This window comes from Falco rusticolus, chromosome 2 (assembly GCF_015220075.1).
Source record: "Falco rusticolus isolate bFalRus1 chromosome 2, bFalRus1.pri, whole genome shotgun sequence".
Classification (NCBI taxonomy): domain Eukaryota; kingdom Metazoa; phylum Chordata; class Aves; order Falconiformes; family Falconidae; genus Falco; species Falco rusticolus.
In genome coordinates this window covers 4410924-4430928 of record NC_051188.1, presented here as the reverse complement: position 1 = coordinate 4430928, position 20005 = coordinate 4410924, and the positions used below count along the sequence as shown (strand labels likewise).

The window sequence follows — 20005 nt, the reverse complement described above, 5'->3', positions numbered from 1 at the left end:
AAACCAGCAGCAGAGAAAGGCACGTAAGGCAGGACTTGCTCTACCCACCAGACCCACACTGACAAACCGCTGGCTCTGTGGCTAAGCCCAGCACCAACCACAGACAAAAATAACCCACCCCGCTTGCTTTTCAATTTTCCGAATATATTTCGCATTGGATGCCAAAAAGCTTTGTCCTGCCCACGCTAGGTAAGTTTTTCCCAGGATGGTCACTCCTCCTCACATTCCCCAGATGAAGATATCTTCCATTTCTTCCCCCAAAAGCTTTCTGCTCTCCTCCTTAGCAGAGCTCTCAGCCAAGGCTGTGCTACCCTACTTTCATGGGGCTTTACACTAGGAGTGCCCAGATCCCGCACTGACCTTCAGACCAACGTCCTTTCTATCATCCTCCCTGGAGACTGTAAATACATCTACTCCGGAAAGCTGGTTGTTTTCTAGAAGGTATTTATAGCATTAACATCCCTCGCCTTTCTTCAGATTTCTGTCTGCTTTTGTCTGTGTATAGAAATTAAACCCCTGGATATAGCCCAAGGAAAAAGCATGCCCTGTTCACCAAAGCATATTGGACCAAGGGCCGACACTGTTGATGCTGGCTGGGATTCATCAGACGCTGCCTGACTGCTTGGAGATACAGAGATCTCCAATTTATTGGTGGTGCCTTCAAGAAAAATGACACTCATCTGAGACTTCAGATTCCCTCCAGCCCCTAACACATTTGACTTTGCATCAGCGCCAATCCAGAAACCAGGAAGATGGAGTGGGACCATGACAAAGTTTGCAGACTCCATCACAAAGATGCCCAGGGCATTTCGAACCCCCTCCCCAGGCACAAGTCAACCCATGCTACATCCTTTCAGTCTGAGGCAGGACGTGCGGCTGAAACTTCACTGCCATGAGTCCTGTGACACAAACACAGCAGGGTGTAGCTGAGATCCCAAAGCATTTTGAAAACCTCATGGAAGTAGCAAATATTCCAACATCTGCTTTTATCCTTTGGTAACACCTGCGAAGTCCAAGCCAGGGCAGTTTTAACCTGAAAGGGCGTTGGATCTGGACTGCTCTGAATCTGACCCTCACATTTAGGGTCTTTTGGCTCCCTGTGGGATGGGTACATCCCTGGGTGAATCTCCCCAGGTCAGCTTCCCTGAGGAAAACCTGAGCCCATCTTGGCCAGTTTCTCCTAACAAGATGCTGCCTTGTAAACAGCTTTGCAAAGCCCTGCGGGCACCGAGGGAGTGCACACACACCCACTTGCCAATGCCGTCCAGAGCATCCCCCTGTAGCCTGACCCCCCAACACCCAAATCCTCAAGCATCCCTCCTCCAGGGTTCCCTCCTGCATTCTGACCACAGAGCATCCCTCTCTCTGAGCATTGCTCTGGGAATCCCAAATCCCAAACCCTGGGCCTCTCTCCTGATTCCCTCCTCTGAGCACCCCTTCACTGTGATTCCTTCCTGCATCTTGAGCTTCCGAGCAGCCCTTACTCCAACCGTCTCTCCGCATACCTCCCTCCAAGCCTTCTTCAAGATCCCTCCAAGTATCCCTCGCAAGAATCCCTCCTGCACCCCTTCCCCTGAGCATCCCAGCTCCTAAGAACCCTGACTGCATCCTGGCCCCCAAGCACCCCTTACTCCCAGCTGCTTTCTGTGACCTGGGCACTGAACATCCCTCCTGCATTGCTACCCCGAGGATCCCTCCTGCTTCCTGACCCCTGAACCACCTCCTGCATCCCTCCCACCAAGCATCCCTCCTTCTAAGCATCCGTTCTGCACCACTTCATCCTGCACCCCTTCCTCCAAGCATCCCTCCAGCATCCCAACCCCTGAGCATCCCAACCCAGAGCATCCTAACCCCTGAGCATCCCTCCTGCTTCTCTTCCCTTGAGCATCCCTCCCTTTGAGCACGCCTCCTGCACCCCTTTCCCTAAGAATTCCCTTCTGCAGCCTGATCCCTGAACACCCCTTCTGCATCCCTTCCCCAAAACTTCCCTCCTGCATCCCTCACCCTGAGCATCCCTCCTGCACCCCTTTGCCCAATCACCCCTCCTTCATCCCTTCCACCGAGCATCCCTCCTGCATCCCCTTCTCCAAGACTTCCCTCCTGCATCCCTCACCCCAAGCACCCCTCCTGCACCCCTTCCGCCAGGCGTCCCTCCTGCATCCCGACCCCCGAGCATCCCTCCCGCATCCCCTTCCCCAAGACTTCCCTCCTGCATCCCAACCCCCGAGCATCCCTCCTGCATCCCTTTTCCCGAGCATCCCTCCCACATCCCTCACCCCGACCACTCCTTCTGCACCCCTCATCCCAACCACCCCTCCTGCACCCCTCATCCCGACCACCCGTCCGGCATCCTTTCTGCCGAGCATGCCTCCTGCACCCCTTCCCCCGAGCATCCCCCCTGCATCCCGACCCCCAAGACCTCACTCCTGCATCCCTCACCCCGAGCACCCCTCCTGCATCCCTTTCCCCGAGCACCCCTCCCGCATCCCTCCCCGAGCACCCCTCCCGCATCACTTTTCCCGACCACCCCTCCCGCATCCCTCCCCGAGCATCCCTCCCGCACCCTCCCTCCCATCCCACCAGCCCCCTCCGACACCTCCTTTCCTCCCTCCCCGCGTTACCTCCCGCCGGGGCCGTGCCGTGCCGTGCCCGCAGGCTGCGGGGTGTCCGGCTGCGAGCCGCAATCCTGCGGGCAGGGCCGAGGGCGGCGGCGAACTACAACTCCCAGCGGGGCCGGGCCGGGCCGTTCCGCGCCGCGCCCCCCGCTTCCTCCCCCCGCCGCCTCCGCCTCCCGTGCGCCCGGCGAGCGGCGGGGCCCGGCGGCTGGAGGGGGCGCAGGTGGGTCCGCGGCGGGGATGGTGGGGGGGGAGCCCGGCGGGGGGCTGTGGGAAGGGCTGGGGTCACCCCACCGTAACCCAACCCCCCCACGCCGCCATGGGGAAACTGAGGCACGGGGTGGGGGTGGGGGCGGCCGGGTTGCTGCGCGGCTGCTGCGCGGGGAAGCGCAGTGGGATGCGGGGGGGGCGGGCGATCCCCCGCTCTGGGGTTATTTTTTTAGTATTTTAAGCTAATTGCGTCGTGCGAACGCCTGGCTGGGCAGGGAGGAGCCATACCTCTGCTTCCCCTTCACAGGGTGAGGCTCAGCGCCACTCTGCAAACTTTGCCTCCCCCCCACCCCCACCCCCCTTTCAATGAAACATCCCCGAAATTAAAACGTTTACAGCACTTCAGCACATCCAGGCCCTGCATGCCCACACCCAGGGCCGGCTCTGCATCCCGCCGAGCTGCACCCAGCCCCAGCTGGGTGATGTGCGTAAGCTGCGCCCCACGGAGGGTCTCTTTCTGCCTGGCACCTACCTTGGTGGTGGTGGTTCCGAGTGCTTTTTGCCAGCGTGCAGCTGCATCCGTGCTGGCAATTAGCCACTGTGTAATTGCAGGGGCGCCCTGGAAGTGACGGTGTCGGCAGGAGATGGGGTGGGAAGCTGGATTGCTGAACCACCCTGCCTGTGCAGCAAGCTGTATGCAGGTGGTGGTCTGCCACGTGTGTGGATGAAGTGGTCCAGGGAGGAAATAAAAAGAGTATCTGGAAGATACACCAAGGATGCCAAGTGATGCTCATGTGGATGCTTAGGCAGGACATTAGAAACCGGTGAAAACCTCTGCTGAGGCCGGCGTTAAATTAGTATATTGGACTGCACAAAGGGTGACATCAGCTGTTTGCAAGGAAAAGTGATGTGCCCGCTGCCGTGTAGCCAGTGGCAGTGCCCTCCTGGCAGTCGGCTTGGCAGCCCCTGAGCCCACGGGTGTCGGAGGCCACGCCAGGAGAGCACCGAGCACCGCAGCACTTTGGCTTTTTTCCTCCAAACCTCCTCGCTGCTGCTGTATCTCTCTGGCTTTGCGCTCCCTCTCCCCCTCCATCTTGTCTGCTGCCCTTCTCGTTCAGTACAGGGAACCTTCATTTCATTCTCCTCCTCCCCGCCGTGCGCCACTGTGTTCAGTCCTTTTCTCTCAGGAGGAAGCTGACCTTTGTTTTATATTGCTCCTTCCTCTTACTAGCTGAGCACCCTCTCTTACTTCCCTGCTGCTGTCTCCCTGCCCTCATCTCTTTATTGCTTAAGTTCAGCATCTGCAGCGAGCTGGATGTGCAGCCTTTTGCATTCACCTACATCCCTAAGGAAGCAGCCCAGGAGATGCTCAAAGGGCGTCAAGGTGCCGGTGTGGGAAGGGACAAACACACAGCATCACACTCACAACCGACCAGGGATGTTATGAAACTCCTGTTCACACTTTCCCGTCGTTCGTGCGTCTCGTTGGCAGAGGAGCGTTTCTGTGTCTAACAAAGCACGGTTAGAAAATTAAATATACAAAAATATAAATGACTGGCAGCTAAGCAGTTGCTCTCCAAAGGTGGATAGTCAGCGTGGTAAGACAGCGAGAAGGGAAGGGTGAGCCCCGTCGTTTCCTGCCTCGCGCCTGCTGGGAATTGGAGTCCCTTCCCGGAGCTTGTCACCCGTGTCCCCTGCGTCAGCCTCAGGGGTGAGTGGCCTTTCCCCAAACGCCAGCTGGAAATTTCCAGAGCACCTCAGCAGTCCTGAAACAAAAAGCAGCCGCTTCCCCTCCATGGGTGCTGCATTTCGGGATATATTGCTCCTGGCAGACGTACCACATTCTGCTTCACCTACTGAATTTTAAGCCTCTGAATACAGTGGGATTTTCTATGTTTATTGCAAAGGTTTATATTAAACTAGTGTCCAAAATTAGGTGGGTCTGTCCTGCAGGAATGGGTTTTCTTTAAGATTACTATAAATAAGCATATAGGGTGTAGAAACCATATTGCAAATGTTTAACCTTCTATAATTGAGGATGAGCTGAGCTAAGTAAATATGCATCTGGAATACATGAAGGAAGGGTGAGTCTGTCCTTGAGATGGATTTTATCCCAAATCCTTCCTTAAACTCAGCTTTCGATGCATGCTGGCTGCTGCTGGCTAGGTAAGTGGTCAGCTGAGTTTTCTTTTTTATTTTAATCCCCTATACTATTTATTTTGTTTCTGCCCTCCCTTTGTTGTTCTTTTATTATTATTTTTCTCCTGTCTTTCACGGGGTAACATCTAGGCTTCAGACTGACTCGTCTACAGTCCCCATAACAGTTGAGGCACAAACTTCTAGCTGAGGGTCTGGATTTCTTCTGTGAAATCATCCCCTTGAGAAGGGACAAGGCATGAAACCGGTCTGCAGGTAGAGTCACAGCGAGCGCTGTGGGCTGGTGTGCCCAGATCCAGAGTTCACAACTTCCCTGAGTTCTGTTTTTTTTTTCTCAGGACTCGGGTGTTTTGTAGAAACTGGAATTTCTGCCACAAACCAAAACGCGACCTTCAGCAAGACATGCTGGAGCAAAGTGGTATGTGCTGAGTGTGGGGAATCTGGGGGAAGACCCAGAGCAGAATGAGCATGGTACGGAAAGAAGTCTCCTTGCCTGATCATGTGTTTGCCATTAAGGCACTCTAATGAAGCAGACTGGAGCCCCATCCTGCAAACCACCATCTTCTCCTGCCAAATCACATTTAAAGTCTCCAGCTGCTGTACAGGTGCCTAGATACTACTTTTTTTCATACCTCCTTTTTAGCTGAAATCAATCCTGCCCCTCCCAGTGCAGAATGACTTCCTATAATGCATTGCCTGATCTGTCTCTCATAACATTTATCCAGCTTTCACCAGCTCTCTTGGGCAATATTCAAAAAGCCAGAGAGGTTTTTAGTCTGGCTGCTCTTCCTGAGGCTTAGCAGAAATAGTCCCCAGCTTGCTTTAATTTTATTGCCACTTAGGCTTCCTTCATTGTGCCAGCTAAATAATTAATTTTTTTTTTTCTGTATGTGTATTTTGCACTTCATTGTTGCACCTCAGCTATTTTTTAACAAAGCTGCACATATTTCACTTCTTAAATACAGGTTTCCAAAGTTTGGTTGTGGAGGGATGTTTTATGAGTGTGCTATTGAACGCTACACTATAAAATTAACCAGCAGTGCAATACCTTATGTATAAAATTAAAACCAGGGCAATGACTGTGTAAATGGGCATGTATCACTACGTCTGGCAGCAAAAGACTGTGCTGCTGTCATGGCATCCAGTAACTTCTGTTGCAGGGGATGCTACAACTTTTAGTGCCTTTAATGCTATGCGTAAAGGCTTCAGAGGCTGTCATGGTTTAACCCTGGCTGGCAACCCAGCCCCACGCAGGCACTTCCTCACTCCCCCTCACCGAGAGGGATGGGGAGGAGGATCAGAAAGGAATGTAAAACTCCAGGGCTGAGATAAGAACAATTTAATTGGTAAAGCAAAAGCCGCGCACGCAAGCAAAGCAAAGCAAGGGACTCATTCACCGCTTCCCCTGGGCAGGCAGGTGTCTGGCCATCCCCAGGGCAGCCGGGCTCTGTCACACGTAACGGGGACTCGGGAAGACAAACACCATAATGCCAGATGTCCCCCAGTTCCTTCTTTTTCCCCCAGTTTATATACACAGCGTGATGTCATATGGTATGGAATATCCCTTTGGCTGCTTTGGGTCACCTCTCCTGGCCGTGTCCCCTCCCAGTTTCCCGTGTCCCTCCAGCCCTCTGGCTGGCAGGGCCCAAGGAACTGAAAAGCCCTTGATTTAGTATAAACATCACCCAGTAACAACTAAAACCATCAGTGTGCTGTCAGCATTGTTCCCACATCAGAGCCCAAACACAGCACTGTACTAGCCACTAAGAAGAGAATTAACTCTATCCCTGCTGAAACCAGGACAGAGGCCACAAGCAAGTCTGTGGGATGGACTTTGAAAACCCTAACAACACATCATGATCCACTCCTACCAAATTACAGATAATTTGCTTTGATGCCCTGTGTTTAATTAATTTCATTAATGAGATCCTGTGAATGACACTAGGATCAGCCTGTTAACCGTGTCTTAGGCATTGCCTCTGAAATCCCAGAGAACTGATTCATTTTCCTTCCCTGCCATTGCTAAAGTGAAATCTGTGTTTGCAGTTGATTACTGCTGCTTTTCCCAAGCAATATTTCCCCAATAAATACATACTACAATATAGTACAAGTATATATAATACTTGTATTAGGGTTTACTTGTCAAGGAAATTCGGGCATTGCTACACATTTTCCCAAATAAAAATTTGATGTTTTCTTTTCTGATCTGTTCAGTAACTTTTCTCTGCCTTGCTGTTATTTTTAGCTTTGGTTAAACTATTATTAGCTTTATTGCATTAATGTGGAGAGAGTTTTCATCAGATCTTCAGTGAGACTGTTAAACAGAAGCAGGCACACTGCATCTGTTTAGTGTTTCATAAACTTGCTGTTTCAGGGTAGATTATTTTTAACTGAAATGATCTAAGCTATCATTTGTTATCTGAATAAGCAACCTGAAAAATCCTGTTAAAAATTGTCTTTACTATATACCTAGGTGTATGTCTTAAGATCCACATCTCTTTGAAAAGCATATAAACATATTTATAACTTTAGACTTCCCATTAAACTGCATTTTGTGGCTAAAAAGAATAGACTACAGCTGTACCTATTTTTCAGAGTGGTTAAATACGTAGTAATATCTGTGCTATTTCTTTACATTTTACCTATATTGGCAAACCATGACTGATGCTTTTTTTTTTTTGATGATTACTTGTACACTTGTGGGTTTTTGCCAAGTTGGGTGAAACAAGTACTCAGTTAAATTACATATACAGAATTTTATTAGCTAATTAAGATGTTCTTAAATGTGATGAACACATAAGAGGGAAAATAAGCTTATCCAAAGCTGTTCTACAGTCAAAATGATAAAGCAAAGGAAGTTTTATGTTAATGAAGGAACTGAGCTGATGGTCATTGATAAGTGAAAACAGGTAGATTTTGTCATTTCACATGCTCGTTCATACCTTCCTGCTGTGTAAGCCCCTGTCACTCTCCCAGGTTCAAACCAATTATTTGCTGAACTAAACTCATGGGGTGGAAATGTTCATGGGTTACAGAAATGGTCTCTATGCATCTGTTGAGGATGCTCCTGTGATTAAAACCCAAGCTAAAATTTACAAGCCCTGATCAGTTGAAATGCTCAGACAGCAGCTTAAATTCAAGAGTTTGACTTTTCCAAAAAGTTCTCCACTGCTGGTTTCTCTCAATTTACATCAGCTGAAAAGATTGTGACTTTCAGTCAACCATAGGTATTTTTTTCCCCGTGACATTAAATACATCTGTTTTAGAAAGAAAGTTGCATTTAAATACAAGTCACTCTAAAAGCACAAAATAAATCCTGTGCTCTTTGGCCAAATTCACATCTTCAACTCTCAAATTAGATCTCTAGCTGATCTAATTTGAATGGATTTTAAGTGCTACTTGGGGAACAGCTACATGAAAGGCTTTACTGTAATTCTCTGCTTCCAAGAACCATAACCCAATTCATACTTGGCCTGGGTGACTGCAGGTTATAGCCACCCATGTCCAAGATCAGATGCTATCTTGGTACCTCCTCTTTGCAAAAATGCCACCAAGCAGAAGTAGTTTCCATGCTGCATCCTTGGAGAACTTTTTATTGCATTAGCAAAGTACCCAGGCCTCATAGACTAGGATAGAGGCTGCAAATGCTGGTTGGATGAGCAAAGAGAGAAAACGAACAACCCATTTAATTTTAATTTTTATGAGTTTATAAAAAAATTTTCATAAAGAAGTTTATAAGAAAAAAGCAGCAAAGATTGTCTTTCTTTCCCCAGCTACTGTCAAGTACCTTGGTTGGTCAGTGCATTAAGTCCAGGCTGATGATGTATCTAGTAGACATATGTGTGCTTATTTGTGCTGTGGTTTGGGGTCTTCTGAGGTTGCCAGACTACCAGATCCATCTTCGTACTATGAAGATACAAACCTGCAAGTAATAGGATGAATTAGGCAAAAGCAGATGATTAACTCGTCATGTGTTGATTCTACTTTATGAAGGACAGCTGTGGAATAGTTATCTTGTAGCCTTATCCATGGGCCAAATGTTTGCATCATTAAATGTTTGAAATTTAGTCCAGCGTGGGGGAAGTGGGGAGGTCCAAAATAAAAGCAAACTGGTGTCCTGGGAGACTGAAATCCAGCCTGTATGGGTCTGTAGACTGCAAAATAGCCATAAGCAGAATAGGCTGGTCAGGGCATGTATTTGGGCAGCATCCAGAGGTGCGAGAGGAGCAGAGCCCACGCAGGGAGGGAGTAATGCAGTGCCTGCCAAGTGCTGTGCTAGTACACCCACAACTCTTCCAACAACAGAGCTAAAGCTTGGTCAAATTCCTGATGCTGTTCCTGGCAGCATAGACATGGTCTTCAGCTTTGAAGTGCTCATGTTACTGCCATATTTTGTTGGCAGCCTCCCTTTTGAGACTGCTGATAAAGAAACCAGTTACAAGATATTTTACCATTATCGGTTCAGACTGGACTGAGATGTCTGTCTCTCATTCAGCTTACACAGCCAGTGAGTCATTGGATAAGAATAAACCTAGGGTGGATGTTCAGTTTGAAATGAAAATCTCTATCTTCGGACCATCCAGTGGTCTTTAGGTCATGACTCTGGACAACAGGCTTTGCCAAGTGAAGCCTGTCACGTACACATCAAGGGAAACACCTCATTCTGCACCTGGCTAAGGCTGGCAGAGAGCACAAGAAAACTACTCCCATGCGTAAATAAGCAGGCTCGGGCTGAAAAATCTGAAAACATGACCTGTGAAGAAAGAACAGAAAAATCTGGGTTGTTTAGTCTAAAGCAGCCTGAGGGGTAGCAGAGCTGGGAAGCATCAAACATGGCCTTTGGGGCCACCATTAGTCCTGCTTCTGCAGGCTGTGTTATTTGCAGGAAGATTCAGGGAAGGCTTCTGTTTGATGAAACTTGAAAAAAAGTAAAATCAATTTTAGGCTGGTTTTTGAATGTCAGATTGTGCTTGTAGCAATGCTCTTACAGACATATTGCAAGCTCTTAGGGGGAAAAATACATGGCAGCCGCTCGTACTACAGAATTAGAGCAGTTGAAGCCTCTATATGATCAGTTTTAAACTTGAAATTGGGTAGAGGTCTTCAAGAGCGGGAAGTACGCTGAGACTACAGTGCTAAGTGGGGGTTAGCACTAGAACAAATAGTTTTTTCTAGGATTTATTTTGCTGAGGTTGGTCACAACGATGGTCTTTGGTGATGGGCGTAGGCAGGGTATTGGGCTAGTCTACACATGCATCTTTATGTGCCAGTTTTGTTGGCTGTGCGGGATGAAGGGATACACAGGCAAAGCATTCAGTGCATTTAGAGAACTGCTTCTTTCTATTCTTCACTGACACACTGTGTGCTAAGGGCTAAAGCGAGCCAAAGAACAGAGTGGAATGTTAGTCTTAAACTAGAAGTGAAATACAGATTCTCCTTTGACCTGTTCATTAGCTGCCCTAGGTTGGGCGAGTTTTTCATGGCAAAATGTCCTTGCAGTCTAGAGGAGTATTTAAGGGTGCCATTAACACTATTATTTGGGGTTTAGAAGCCATAAAAGAATTTATATTCCAGCACAAGATTACATTCTTCAGATCTGTATTTTGCTGTGACTCTGGAGCTGATGATAGCGTTGTAGTGTCTAAGATTATTCCATGACCAGTTAGGAAAATGCCTGCATTTAAGTTTAATTAAGGGAGCTGTTCGGCGGCTTTCTGTTGAATGACTGTTGTTACTACAGCAAAAGCTACCTCCTACATCTGCAAGCAAACGCTGATGGGTTTCCTGCAGATTAAGTCAACAGTAAAAATGGGAATGAACTGTTGATTGATTTGGATTCAGCAAACAAGGAAAAAGAGATTTGCAGGTCTGTGGCTAGCAGGAATGGGGGCCCAGCCTTTCAAGGCAGCTGAGATGTTCTGCAATGGAAAGGGCTACATAGCTCCTTCCTCTTCCCTTGCACCAGCCCTGGCTTTCATCTGGTTCCAAGATGTGGCAGAAACATATCCTGAATAGAAAATGATGGGGTTTCTCCCTAAAGTGGCTCACTGTGGGGTCAGATGAGTGCCAGGGCTGGCATAAGGGAGGAGGTGGAGGGCGAAAGGAGGTATGTCCCTTCCAGAGGCAGTGATGTTTAGCTGCTCTATAAAATCACATCCTCCATTCATCTCAGCTGATTGCAGAGGAGCTGCATGGAAACTACGTCAACTGGGATATGGCCCAAATTAATTAAGAAATGTTTTCTAAGGTAAAGCACATTGGAAGGAGAAAGCCTGGTGGTTTTTTTTACTGAATGGAAACCACGACTGTTGCATGCGTAACAGCCTGGCTCCTCGCTAGGCTGACTGCACTCAATGTGTGTCAGGGATTCTGCTGCAACAGCTTTGCTGCCTTAATTGTATCTTCAGGTGCCATGGAAGACGTTGGGATGTGTCTGGTTCTTGTCCTGTCCTTTGTTTTCCCCCTCTAAATTCTGTATTCATGGGAGAGATGGAATCAGGTGAGCCCAGGACACAACTCTTGCTTTGAAGAGCATGAGTTTACAATCTTAGTGTGATTGTAAAGTTGTGGAAAACTCATGATTTCTGGTACTAAACTGACTGACAAAAGTCCTGTTCAAGTCTGTTGGGAGAAAAAACATCCTTATGCTTGTTCTCAAGATACAACCTCCAGAAGTAATTCCCCACTTCTGATTTCCATGATGAATTCTTGGCATGTAGTTACCCTTATATATTTAGGACTCTCTGTTGTTGTAGTTTAACCTTTCAAACAACTAAATGCAACTAAATGTGTGGTGTTGGATTTTTATTTTTATTTTTTAGAAGTAGTCCCAGCATTGTGACTTTTCCATCATGTCAGAACCCATCACACTTAATGTTGGAGGAAAACTCTATACCACCTCACTGTCTACCCTGACTAGCTTTCCAGACTCCATGCTGGGGGCCATGTTTAGTGGGAAGATCCCAACCAAGAAGGACAGCCAAGGCAACTGCTTTATTGACAGAGACGGAAAAATCTTCCGCTATATCCTGAATTTCTTACGAACATCTCACTTGGACCTCCCCGAAGACTTTCAGGAAATGGGCTTACTCCGACGGGAGGTTGATTTTTATCAGATTCAGCCACTGATTGAGGCCTTGCAGGAGAAGGAGGTGGAACTTTCTAAAGCAGAGAAAAATGCCATGCTCAACATCACCCTCGATCAGAAGACCCAGACTGTTCACTTCACCGTCCGAGAAGCACCCCAGATCTACAGCCTGTCTTCTTCCAACATGGAAGTGTTCAGTGCTCATATCTTCTCCACGTCATGTCTGTTCCTGAAGCTTCTTGGGTCCAAACTTTACTATTGCTTCAATGGAAACCTCTCTTCAATATCCAGCTACCTGCAAGAACCCCAACCATTGACCTTAGACTGGGTTGCAAGCGTGGAAGGCCTTCCCGAAGAGGAGTACACCAGCAGAATTAAAGAGACTCTGGGTGGTGCCAGATAATAGCAAATCATAGTTTCCAGGTGTTTGTGGAAGAAGTGCTAAAAATAGCCATGAGTGATGGTTTTTGCATAGATTCTTCTCATCCACATACTTCAGATTTCATGAATAATAAGGTTATTCGCCTAATTCGGTACAAGTAGGAACGGCTGTTTATTATGGTGCCAGCATGGAGATAACACAGGTAAAGTGTTTCCCTCTAAAACACACTTACAGCCTAATTCAGAATCATGCTTATCTGGATTAAGAGTCACTAACAGGGAGATGATTTGCCTTTAATGCATTTTCCAATACCTTTCAGAATATGTCCGTATTCTAGACAGAGGGAGTATTGTCTAGCACCTGAATTAAGGACTGGTTCTGTCTCTGCCTCCACCTCTGACCTGCTGTACAGCTGTGGGGAAAATCACTTCTGTCCTTCCTACGTTTTCCAGTCGGAAAATGGGAGTGATCCTTAACTTATATTGCAAGGGGATGTCAAGGTTCGGTAATCAAGGTCTGGAATGTCTCTGGAGAACAGATGCAGTGAAAGATGCCATGGAGCTGCAGTGCAGCAGTCAGCCCTGGGAGCACATTCTCCACGTCTTGCCATATCACCTGTGCAGAGCATCCAAGAAGCTTGGCTGGATCCACAGAGAAGCCTCCCCACATGGACTCACTCAATATAGCTGAAAAGGATGGTGTAAACTGCAAACAAGAAGTGGATCGAGGGGATCCTGTCTCTTTGGGTTCAGTGAAGGATTTCTGTCACCATCTGAAGCTGGCTTGGTTTTTTTTCTGAACCCTGTGAGGAAGCCCCTGTTCTGTTCTGCTTTCAGGGAAGCCATGTTTGAATGATGTGACTGGCATGGGGAATGATCAAGGAAGCCATAGCAGAGAGAATGGCCGTCTTACAAACTGAGAAGATTATGGCTGGTGGGGGAACTTTGCTTTGGATGTTCTTAAAATCTTCACTTTTACATTCCAAAGGCATCCAAGACAACTATTCCTTTTCTTTCTCTTACAATGTTAGTATTTGTCTGGAGGATGCTGCTGAAACTTTCTGAGGCAAAGACAGATTTAGGGGCAGAGGCCCCCAGATACCTTCTAAATGTTTGAGCCTCTTCTGCTTCCTGGACACGGCCTTTTTGGGGGTATGTCTCCCTTCAGCAGTGCCTGGAGTGCATGGGATGCTCTCTGGGTAGGATGAATTCCATCTGAAAAGACAACGTTCCCATCAGGTTATGCCTAATATTTTTCATTACAAAAACAAAGGGTCACTTTTCCTATCCTGGTACATTGAGCCATTTTTTTTTTTACACATCATTGTGAAGCGGTCAGGTGACTAAGCTAGCATTTTGCCTGCTTGCTTGGCTTCAGTGTCAGACTGTCAGAGGTAAGGCAGTGGAAAACCAGAGGTGATGACAATGGTCAAGCTCTTTCTACACACCCAGTCTGTCCTGTAATGAAGATCATAATCCACTAGCTGCATGTTAGCTCTAAATATCATTTGTGCCACATTCAAGGTGGTTCATTCTCAGCTAATTATGTTTAAAAGTATCTTAGCTGTCTTTCCCTAACCAAATTGCTGTGTGTGTAAGAGAAACCCTCTCGAACATTTGCTGTCATCTCTAATGAGATAGAAGAGAAAATGCAATAACCAAGTTCTGTATTTAGAATTTTCGTGCTTCCAAAAGTTCTTAGCATAGGGCTGCACAGCTCAGTATTGCTCATGTTCTTGTTTCTCAAAGTAACAAGTCTGTCATTGCATTAAGCTGACCTGTGAAGAAGCATAAAAAAGCGTTTTGTTACTGTTGTAAAAAACAGTGAGACAAATGTATTTCTACTGTCCCAAGCTGTAACTGCATGAACAACACAAATCAGCATGCTGAAGGTAAAAATGCACATTCTGCAGCTACTGGCAGCCTGTTACAGACCACTGCCCCTGTCTGACTTGGGGTTAAACCAGCATGATGTACATGGGACTGTGGTGTTGGGAAGCACTGACTGGGCTTGAAGCCCTCAGAACCATTAAACCTTTCAAGTTTTGTGAATTTTGAGGATTGTAAACAGGATTTTGTGGCCAAATTCCAGCTTGAGTCACCATATTCTTCTAGGTTTAGTTGCATTAGGAAGAACTGAAGAACTCCTTTTTTTCCCCCATTGCTGTCCTGAATTATAATGTGGGAGCAGTCTGTTCCAGGGGTTGCTGCAGGCCACTGCCAAAGCAAAGCAACTCCTGTGTGAATCTTATTTCTGACATGAGTTTGCCTGTCAGTTGGACATTCACAGTGATGATCTATGCAGGTAATATGATTATGATCTGTAAAATACCATACATGAATGCTCTTTTATCAAATCTATACCCTGAAACAGATACACCTTTGCTGAATTTATGGTAACAGCTCTGGGGGACTGTTGACGGTATTTCTTTTTAACCCGCAACCTAGATTTTAAATGATCTGTAACAGGAGTTCTTGTATGTCAGCACCAAAATAATACTTACCTGTAGTAATTTGTTCCCTGTCAGCTTGAGTTTATCCAAAGGTAAGAGCAATGGGCTTGATTCTCATTTGGAAGGGGGGAAAAGGTCTGATCCACAACCTCTAAAGCTCTTTGCTCCCTTCTGTTTCAGCAAAACAAAACTATGCCCTGGGAGACTTGAATCGTTACTGCATTTTCTGGTGAAAGACAAGTAAGAAGAGTCCATAAAAGCACTATGCATAGCTTTATCTAGAGCATTTACTCCTCCCCTTTGCTCCCACCTCCTTTTCTTCTCTTCTGACAGTAGCAGCACCCAAAGTAAAAGCAGTTACACAGTTTCTTTAAAGTCTAAACAAGAAATGAAGAGTGCCCCAACCCAGCCTAGACAGTAACTGGGGTGATTCTGTTGACAGGGAAATACGGGTTTCAATCCCCACAGACTGAGGAGAGAGCTGAACCCAGGTCTTCTGGAGTGCTTTAATCCATCAGTCTATTATGGAAAAGATGGAGGACTTGAATACACGTCTATCTGTGCTCACGTAACTAAATCAGGCAAAGGTGCAGCCAGCCACAAATCTGTCATTTATTAATATACAAAGAGATGCAAAATATCTCTTCTGTATGCAGAAAGATGCAAAATTTCCAACAAGTGTAAAGACATGAGTGAAGACAGGCTTTGGGAGGAACAGAAAAACTTGAGATACCTCTAAATTGCTAAGCAGAATAAACACCTTTAAGCATGACATACTATTTATAATGCCACAGTCATTCTGCATGTTAATTGAGTAAGTGAAATAAATGGTGAATCACTTGCGATTGCAGTCAGACATATGTTAAACAAATGCAGTTGCTATTTCAAACTACACACCAAGCTAAATTTATATCTGCTCCCTAATTTTGCAGTCTGTAAGTTGCATTGTAATGGCTGTTTATAGGAATGTTCTTTCTCCAAAGCATTTGTTTGCTTTTTATCTAGATAGCTGACTTTTGTTTACCTTCTTTTTCTGAACCCCAGAGGTGTAACTTGCTTTTGTTTACCAGGCAACAGCATTGGTGATTCTTCTTCTCAAGAGTTTTCCTGAATTAAAGAAAAGCAAACATGCACAAAGCCATATTAAGTAGAGCACAACCCCTCACTAGTCTTGAAAAGCACTTGGCATTAAGTAGCAGGAACATCTAAAAATTATTTCACTGTTGAGTGGAATATTCACTCTCAGAACAAACTCATTATTTTCCTGTAAGGGCCTGCGAACAAGGAAAGGATCTAGTGAGGTATTTTCCCTTACACTTTGAAGGGCGCTTTCTTCCACATCTCAGTGCTTAACTCCTGTTCTGATTCTGCCTTCTCTCCTTCAACACTTTCACATTCAAAATGAGGCTAAGTCCTGCACTTTGTTTTTTCTAAATGGCCTACATGCTGAGAGCACCACTGAACATCAGCAGTGCTAGAGCAGAAAAATACCAGTTAGGGCAGATGATAAACAAGCCATTAGCTGTAGTCTAATGACATTATCAGGTACGGGAATGTGCGTAGCACAGTAGGATTTGTTATATGACAGAAAGATTACTATGAAGCATCTTAGTGGAGTCCAGAATCACTCATGGATTTCTCTGTGTTTTCAGGCTTGATAGCTCTTAAATACCTAAAAATGTCTACTTGCAATGAAGGGACTGAAACCATACATAAATATCAAGGCATCTTTGGTTCATGCAGCTGTTAAGGGTCAGCAGGAGTTGGTGGGAAGAGTGTTGCTGCAGGCAATGGTGGGGAAATAAAAGAAATAGGTGTGCAAAGTTGGACCTGAAAGAGTTCACATGTTAAAAAGAAATCCAGGATTCAGAAGGGAGAGAATAAAGAGTCCTGATGTATTCAGGGGAAAAAAACCGGTGAGATAACAATGAAGACAGAAGGAGGCTGCGATTAGAATGACTCACTGGTCCTTTCCAGTTTTAATCTCCTGTTATGATCCTTAGATATTGGTTGTGCCAAGATTTATGTTAGTGATTTGTCAGGAGCAGGCAGCTTTGCTTCAATTTTTATGTGCTTTACATCACCAAACATATGCACTGCTGTAGTTACCATATTTTTACTGGGTTGCTGAGTACAAATTGCTACTTGAGTTCACAGCAGTAAATACCTGTAATCAATCAGATTTATTCCCACTCTAGGAAAGGCTGGTGGGGTCCATATATAAGGTTGACGGGAGTGATAAATATTGCCATCAGCCACAGACTGTGCAAAATAAATCTAGGATCTTCTGATACTTCACGGATAAGTGGAGAAGTTATGAAGAAGACTCCTTTGGGGAGTTTCATTTTTCGCCCCATCCCTTTGAACTTGGTTTCAGAATTTCAATAGATTTTAGAATATTTAACTGTTGTTCCGTAACGACTCCCGTATCCACACACTGATGGACACAAACATGCAGGGTATAAGCAGTGCTAATATGCGGCCCTGACAGTAGAAGTCTCAATGCAAATTAGTACAGGCTGTCATGCAGATATTTGGTGCAAAAAGGGCTGGACTGAGGATAAATGTGTAGATTATGCTCTCAGATTCACTTGGGAATGACAGTAAAACCCATGCTTTTGAATGAATACTATTTAGAAAGTATCAAATGTTAATTTTTTATTTCTTACCGCTTCCATAGAGAGCCTGTAGGGCTATCATATTTAAAAATCAGGTTGCATTTCTCTGCCTGTAACGTTTCTGTGAACTATTCCTAATATGTGATTTAGAAAACAGTAAATAAAATGTGAATGAAGCAGGAGATGCTCTTGCCGTTTCCTTTCTCTATGGATTTTACACAGTGCATCATTGCAATGCTTACCTAGAGGTCTCTGTGGCTGAGAATTGTAGGAAGCTCCCCAAAAATTACTGCAGCTGTAGAAAACTTGGATGAACAACCCTTCCTAAATAATCAAAACCATTTAAATGTATTAGTTCATTTATGTTTCAAACATCTATAAACGGAGGATTCATTTCTCCAGTGAAAACCCTCCTTAGACCCTAATGCTTTAGCACTATTGAACTTGTTTCTAGTGCCCAGGTTTGAACAAACCATAATATATTGCTGTTGTAAAGGACAGAATTAAGCTTAACATATTATGTATATGATTTCGTGCAGCCCCTACAAGGCACTGTAATTCCTAGACAGATGGCTTGCTGTAAGGAAGTGAAAAGGCATTGCCCTTTATGCATCCGCTCTCCAGGCTGGCAGTTTCTTCCAGGTATTAAAAATTGAGTTTGTTCCCCTGAAAAAGCACTTTATACGTGGAAGCTGACTCAGACCCCAGTGACACTGGTTGGAAGTGGCACCTCCCTGGAGCACAGCTAAGATGGTGTAATTTGAAGTGGCTTCTGCCCAATGCCAGGCAGCCGTCAGCATTGAGAGCTGCCGTAAATTCCCCCATGCTCTTCACGCAAAAATAACTCGCCCACAGATGCTGTTTCTGAGCATGTGAGGAGACACTGGTTCCTGTCCCAAATCAACAGGGTTAAGCCTGTGCTGATGGTCAGCAGCATGGTAGTCTTCCCCACACCACATCACAGAGGGGGTATGCAAAGGAGCATCTGGAGACAGATCCTAAAGGATTACCCAAATTCAGGGTGAGCCAGAGCCTTCCATCTCTTAACCATACCCCAGGGACAAGGGAGTCTCCTGGAAGAAGCAACGGCTGATGTTGAGCCCTGTAGGAACAGCATTTCTCAGCTCTATTAAACACAGAGGATGAAGGGATGGAGTTGGGTGTATGCTCAGGTGATGCCAACCCTGTGTGAGACCAGTAATGATGAACATGGAACGGACTTCACAGCCTGTCCCCTCCTTACTGAAACAGGCCACCAGGAGCAGCCCAAGCCCAGCCTGCTGCAAGTATAGCCCCACAGCAGCCTTACATCACCCAACCCAAGCCCACGTCACCCAAGCCCAACAGCACCTAGCTCCATACATGGTCCCACAGCCACCCAACCCCACAACACCCAGGATCACCAATCACACAACCCCACTGCTGGCACCACACCATCCAACTCCACATCACCCACACCCAATACCACCCAACTCCATACCTGGTCCCACAGCCACCCAACCCAGCTGGTGGTCCCACACCACCCAACACCACATCACCCAGGCCCAATACTACCCAGCTCCATACCTAGTCCTACAGCCACCCAACCCATTGTACCTGAGGCTTACCACCAGCCAAGCCCACATCATTCAGGCCCCACACCACCCAGCTCCACACCTGGTCTCACAGCCACCCAACCCCACTGCTGGACCCACACCACCCAACACCACATCACCCAGGCCCAACACCACCCAGCTCCACACTAGGTCCCACAGCCACCTGACCCCACTGCTGGCCCAACGCCACCCAACGTGACATCGCTTAGGCCCAATCCCACACAGCTCTATATCTGGTCCTACTGCCACCCAACCCCTTGTAACCCTGGCCCAACACCACACAGTTCCATAGCTGCTCTCACAGCCACCCAAACCCTACTGCTGGTCCCACACTGCCCAACCCCACAGCACCCTGGCCCAGCACCACCTAGTCCCACATCACCCTCACCCACCACTACCCAACCCCACATCACCCAGGCCTAAGCCCATACAGCTCCATAGCTGATCTCACACCGCCCAACCCCTTGTAACTTAGGCTTACCACCACCCAACACCACATCACGGAGGCCCACCACCACCCAGCTCCATACCTGGTCCTACACCACCCAACCCCACATAACCCTGGCCTATGACTGCCCAAGCCCACGTTGCTCAGGCACACCACCACTCAACTCCGTACCTGGTCCCACGGCCACCTGACCTAGCTGGTGGTCCCACACCACCCAACCCCACAGCACCCTGACCCAGCACCATAGCTGCTCCCACACCACCCAACCCCTTGTAACTCAGGCTAACCACCACCCAACACCACATCACCCATGCACCTCCACCACATGCTTCCACACGTCATCCAGGTCCCATGTCCCCCCTGAACACCAAGCCCAAAAGCCCAAGCCCAAAAGCCCAAAAGTCCAGGCCAAATCACCAAAGTCCAAGCCCAAGCCCAAGA

The 20005-nt window shown here is 46.8% G+C and overlaps 2 protein-coding genes and 2 long non-coding RNA genes across 6 annotated transcripts in view; 2 read left to right on the top strand and 2 right to left on the bottom strand.

Moving 5' to 3' along the window:
- USP35 (ubiquitin specific peptidase 35) overlaps positions 1 to 3603 on the bottom strand; it is a 30089-nt gene extending 26486 nt beyond the window's left edge. Inside the window, exon 1 of one of the 3 annotated variants that reach the window (XM_037376739.1) lies at positions 3358 to 3603. The gene's annotated coding sequence lies outside the window, so the exon portion shown is untranslated. Of the gene's footprint in view, positions 1 to 2621; positions 2813 to 3357 lie in introns of those variants that run through there. The other 2 variants (XM_037376740.1, XM_037376738.1) reach the window with 2 other exon arrangements.
- On the top strand, positions 2734 to 6362 carry LOC119143023. Its single transcript, XR_005102550.1, has 4 exons — positions 2734 to 2838; positions 4408 to 4536; positions 5115 to 5237; positions 5321 to 6362. It is a non-coding gene; the product is annotated as an uncharacterized LOC119143023 (long non-coding RNA).
- Positions 6363 to 7629: 1267 nt separating this feature from the next.
- On the bottom strand, positions 7630 to 17700 carry LOC119143024. The gene is made up of 2 exons (XR_005102551.1): positions 13553 to 17700; positions 7630 to 8904 (listed from the first exon to the last, which is right to left on the bottom strand). It is a non-coding gene; the product is annotated as an uncharacterized LOC119143024 (long non-coding RNA).
- On the top strand, positions 8911 to 17703 carry KCTD21 (potassium channel tetramerization domain containing 21). Its single transcript, XM_037376741.1, is given in 4 exon segments — positions 8911 to 11481; positions 11804 to 12441; positions 12443 to 12478; positions 12480 to 17703. Coding segments are annotated over 3 exon segments (777 nt in total). The 5' UTR covers positions 8911 to 11481; positions 11804 to 11833; the 3' UTR covers positions 12613 to 17703.
- The last annotated feature ends 2302 nt before the right edge of the window (positions 17704 to 20005 follow it).